Source organism: Lactuca sativa, chromosome 5, assembly GCF_002870075.4.
Source record: "Lactuca sativa cultivar Salinas chromosome 5, Lsat_Salinas_v11, whole genome shotgun sequence".
Lineage (NCBI taxonomy): Eukaryota > Viridiplantae > Streptophyta > Magnoliopsida > Asterales > Asteraceae > Lactuca > Lactuca sativa.
Window position 1 is genome coordinate 368,846,194 of NC_056627.2, and position 4,883 is coordinate 368,851,076.

A 4,883-nucleotide genomic window follows, 5' to 3' on the forward strand; every position below is an offset into this window, starting at 1 on the left:
ACACGCTAGTATGTTGTAGTGCGTATTGATTGTGGGTTTAACAACTAATTAAAAGGGTATAATGTTCATTTCATGTTATTTTCATTTCTATAGCAGATGAGAGGTTCCAATGGCGATTTTTGGTGGTATCAAACCAATTGATGATGATTATTTCATGAACTAAAAAGAATCAAATAAATGAGTTCAAATTAAAGGTATAAAGTATAAACACTTTCTTTCTACTAATTTGTTTTGAATGGTGAGCTTATGGTTTAAAAATGATTCGGGTCTTTGGATGATGTACATTGCTGCATGAATGGTATATATGATATTAAGTGAAGTTTAGGTGTTAAGTAAGCCCTAAAACAAGTGTATTTGTTGATTCTTTATCATGAATTGTTATATGTAAATTATTAGTAATTGATTGGGTCCTTATGTTATGGGTTTTAAATGAGAAATGAGATGATGATGATGATGATGATGAGGTGTTAAATTCCAAAATGAGTAGAAATAATATATGTTAATTCAATTACATGATGATGAAATTGGAAATCACAATCTTCTTAACTGGAATATAAATGTGAGGAAAATATGTTAAAACATATGATATTTCATATTACAAAATAGTGGGCTCAAGTTGATTATTTGTGATGAAATATGAAATAGAAGTGTTGAATTAAAGGAAGTATGTGTTTTATATGTATTGAATATACTTATTTGTGATGGGAAACACGAGTTATGAAGAAAAAAATGACATCTTAAGAAATTTGGGGGAAGCAGTGAGTACGATGGTTGATGTTAGGGTAAATGGGGACCGGTTTCTAAGAAGTAGAAGGCGGAGAACATGGAAGGTCTAAGAAGGGAGGGAGGAGAAGAAACAGTGCATATTGTATAGTGGGAATGGGGATCGTGGGGTAGAAGTTGGCTCCTCAGAAGTATGAGCAGTGGGAGCTTTTCGGAGGTGGAAGAGAGAAGCGCAAAAAAAAAAAAAAAAAAAAAAAATATCGTAAATATGGACTTTAAATGGTTGTGATTAAATTTAGAGGTTGACCTCTGTCGAGCCTAGATGATAGGTGATAGGGGTGATTGCCCATGACCCATCATTCGGAGGGGCCTAAAATTTTATGGGTTATGTAATATTAATTCTTAGTCTATTTTAAAAAAAAATTAAAAAAATTACAGGAAATGTGAAAGAACCAAATTCGAAGGCCAAAATTTGATACATTGGAAACAGAAAGAAGCAATAAGCATATGTATAATAGCCATTGTTCATAAAGAAGATTGGTAGATGCAACCAAAAAGAAGGATCAAATCGATGAATTGTAAACTGACAACCTATAAAGCAATCAAGAAATGGTAGAATGGATTGGTCGATTACGTCGTCTCAGTTTCTAAGTCTTAGCGGTTAGAATCTCATTGCATAGAAAATCATATTAACCATTATTCTTGTCACTATAGAACTCATTCAGAAAAGTTTTTTTTAAGTTGAAGTTATAAAAGAAATAGGTCATCAATGTCATAAGAAATGTCGAATGGTTTAATTGCTTTATGTATGGATAAATATATATATGTTATACAAGATTAATCTTGATACTATTTGAGGAGTCTTTTATTTCCTCTCGGCCTGCATCTAAAATATGTTTGGGCCGGCCCGGGTTAATCTGAAAGCTGTGAACGGATAGATGGGTTTTGACCGCTCTCCATTCATAAATATATAATTGTATGTAGAGTTTGTATCGGATGATGACCCAAGTAAAGAAGAAAATGATTGAAATGGGTTCTTTGTTTTGTATATTACAGGTAGAAATCAAGCACAAGAACACGTTGTATGGATTTATGGCACCTTCCCTTCCCTCTTGTTACTGGTAGGGTAAACTTGTAAGATTTTTATTCTTTCATGTATGTATTTATGTATGTGGTTTAGTCTGTAATTATTGATATGTAAAGATGTTTTTTTTACTGTTCAATGTACTTTATAAAGATGATTTGCTGTGCTTTTGGCTGTTCACTATCTGCAGTGCGATTAAGAAGCTTTTATCAAATGGTAGTTTGTTTTTTGGTGGTTAATGCATATGATTTGAATATAAGCAAGCTTAAACAAATAGTAAGTTAACAAAGTGTCAATGGGCTAACCCTAAGAAGTGACTTTCTGAAATGAGAAGCAAATCTGATTAAGAAACACGTAGTATTTATGAGAAGGTTGGTTTGCCATTTAAAAACAAAAAAAGTAGCAAGTTGAGCACAAGTTTATAAGAAGTTGACTTGATTTTCTATCTAGTAAATCATTAAAAGGTGAGACCTATCACAAAATTGATTTCAAGAAATGCTTTTTTCGTGAAATCCACTAGAAAAAGGAAGTTTTAAGAAGGGTTTCTTTGCTTCTCTGCAAAATGATAGACGTTATTATTATTTTTTTGGTAAATAAACAGAGTTACTTTGTAATAAATATTTAAAAATTTTGTCCACGAAAAGGATGACTACTTTGTCAGAAATGTACATGATAACTAATCCAAGTAGAACGAATCATCCATTCCCTCCCAAATGTACCATGGAAGAAAAGAAGACAGACGAAAAATTCAATACTATGAAGCATTATACAAACAAAGATAACAAACTGTTGGCAAATTTTGGAGTGTGGATGGATGTCGATGATTACACACTTCACTTCATGTATTTGTGAAGAAATTTGCGATGGAAGTCACTGCGAATGGTGTCATTGATGAAGCGCTTTGGAGCCTTGGTTTCTCCACGGGCCTGGTTCTTGAACACCACGTCATCATCCCACCTGTCAATCACAAATCAAGATCAAATAACACATATACACACATAAATAATATATATATATATATATAAAAAAAAAAAAAAAAAAAAAAAAAGAGGGGGCAAATTGCAATACCTGCGTTTGACATTGAAGGAAGTTGAAGTTGGATTATTAAGCAAAGGGTTCCCTCTTATCAACTCGGCCTCTTTCAGTTTAAGCTCCTCTTCTTGCTCTTCACGTTCCTGTACAATTTAATTTACAAACCAAATCCATGTCATGTCATGTCACCATACAAATCCCAACTAAACAAACACCAACTCAACTAACTCACTTTGCGTAGTTTTTCCTCCGCCCGTTCCTTCTTGATTTGTTCAAGCTCTGCTAAAAGTGCTTCTGTATCATCTTCTTCATCATCATCCTCTTCATCACTATCCAAACAGACACACATCACTACCCATTCAGCCACTTTACCCACACGGAATTTAACGAGTAAAAAAAAAAACAGCCACTTAGTCTGTGTGACTATTTGAACATGACAATGTAAAATAGAAACCTGTCATCATCACTTTTGACATCTAAATCAGCATCATCAGCATCAGCACTGCGTGGAACAATTCTGTCCTCTAGTTCTCTCCTTGATCCTGTGGATATTAAATATTTAAACAGTAAGTAGATTAAAATTTTGCACATATGAACACTGTAATACTATTCATATTGGTTAGAAAAGCAGTGAAAAGTAACATGTCAAGTTTTTAGAGGTGCAATATGAACCTTCCAGTAGGTGATGACCACTTTTTCTTCGGTCTCTATCCTCTGCAACCACAAGTCAACTAATGAATAGCTATTATTATTTATTATTTATTAAAGATGAAGATAAAAGTGATTTTACCACCATAACCCTTGTCTTTAGATGAGAAGTGTCTGCGCTCACGCTCCACCAACTCCTCTTTGAGGTCTCTCCTTTCTAGTTCATCTTGGGTGTCTTGACCATCCTTTCTGTATGTATTGTATTAACAAAAACACCAATCAATATAATATTCGAAACCAAGCAATCTCCCTTGTGCAATACTCCATATTTAAGGATTTGTTGCAGATACTACTATTGATAGTTAACTAAAACTAAAATATCATATAGAAGGAAAAAAGAAGAAGTAACCTGGGCTTGAGGGTTGTGTGAGAAGCAATATCCCTGGAGGAATACTTCTGAGAAGGACCAAATATACGTGTTCCACCTTGTTCGTTACCACCTTTAGCAGGTGCCCATGTCGGTCTAGCAGCCGTTGTCATACTTTCTCACCAATCTAATTCTTTCTCAAATCTCAACTCAACCTAAGCAACCTGTCCACAACAAAATCCATTACTCATGTTCATGTTGTCTTCTACTTCTAACGATATAATAGAGGTTAAACTGAACCCTAAAAAATACCTAAACATAAACTAATGAAGACAGAATGAAATCCTGAACCAACACTAACTTAATCGGAGAAATAATAATCAAAACCTCAGAAATTTAGTATTCTTGGCATTGGAAACAATTGGCAGATCAGATATCACAAATCAGACACAAGTTTTAGGGACTTCACAAAAATTTGAAAAGTAATCTTTAGCATTGCAAAAATTTGGCAGAAAAAAATATAAACAATTCACAAAAATTTGCCATCGCAGATTTCAGATGGCAGATTCCTCTAGCATATGGAAGATTTGAGACAAAAAAAAAAATCATTCACAACTACAGGTTAACCAGAAATCTTTGCAATTTGGCAGAAATTCGTGTCAGCAGAAGGCAATAGACAGAGATATGATAATCAGATAAGGAAAATTTTTGGAATTGAAACCATCCGAATAAGCAGAAAATCGAAATAACCAGTATAGACATGGAGATATCGAGAATTATAAACATAGACAGAAAAGATCATAACCAGAAAAAGGAAATTCGTTACCTGGTCGGAGAGCTGGCGGCGGTGGAGATCGGAGATCGGAGAGCTGAGTCGACAAGGATGATGGCGGTAGAGATCGAAGAGCTGCGCACGGTGGCTACAGAGAAGAAGATGGGAGATGGAGAAGAAATTGTGATTGGAGGCGTCTTCTGTGAATCGTATCAGAGAAAGAGTAGGTCCGAGGGTATAATTGTCATTTGATTTTT

The 4,883-nt window shown here is 34.4% G+C and overlaps 1 protein-coding gene across 2 annotated transcripts; it reads right to left on the reverse strand.

The window, feature by feature from the left end:
- Positions 1-2,414: 2,414 nt before the first annotated feature.
- Positions 2,415-4,883, reverse strand: LOC111892495 (uncharacterized). 2 transcript variants are annotated; one of them, XM_023888541.3, is made up of 8 exons: positions 4,681-4,883; positions 3,897-4,078; positions 3,633-3,736; positions 3,512-3,553; positions 3,294-3,381; positions 3,072-3,168; positions 2,876-2,982; positions 2,415-2,764 (listed from the first exon to the last, which is right to left on the reverse strand). In XM_023888541.3, the coding sequence occupies exons 2-8, from the start codon at positions 4,025-4,027 to the stop codon at positions 2,641-2,643; spliced, it is 693 nt and encodes a 230-aa protein (XP_023744309.1). In that variant the 5' UTR covers positions 4,028-4,078; positions 4,681-4,883; the 3' UTR covers positions 2,415-2,640. The 2 variants fall into 2 exon arrangements, with proteins under 2 accessions (XP_023744309.1, XP_023744302.1); XM_023888534.3 differs by having other exon boundaries at positions 3,630-3,736; positions 4,681-4,882.

Coding starts and splice junctions, on each gene's coding strand:
- LOC111892495 (XM_023888534.3), bottom strand. CDS start 4,027: ATGACAACGGCTGCTAGACCGACATGGGCACCTGCTAAAGGTGGTAAC. Junction 3,382..3,511: donor TGGTCATCACCTACTGGAAG/GTTCATATTGCA, acceptor TAATATCCACAG/GATCAAGGAGAGAACTAGAG. Junction 3,169..3,293: donor GTCAAAAGTGATGATGACAG/GTTTCTATTTTA, acceptor CTGTTTGGATAG/TGATGAAGAGGATGATGATG.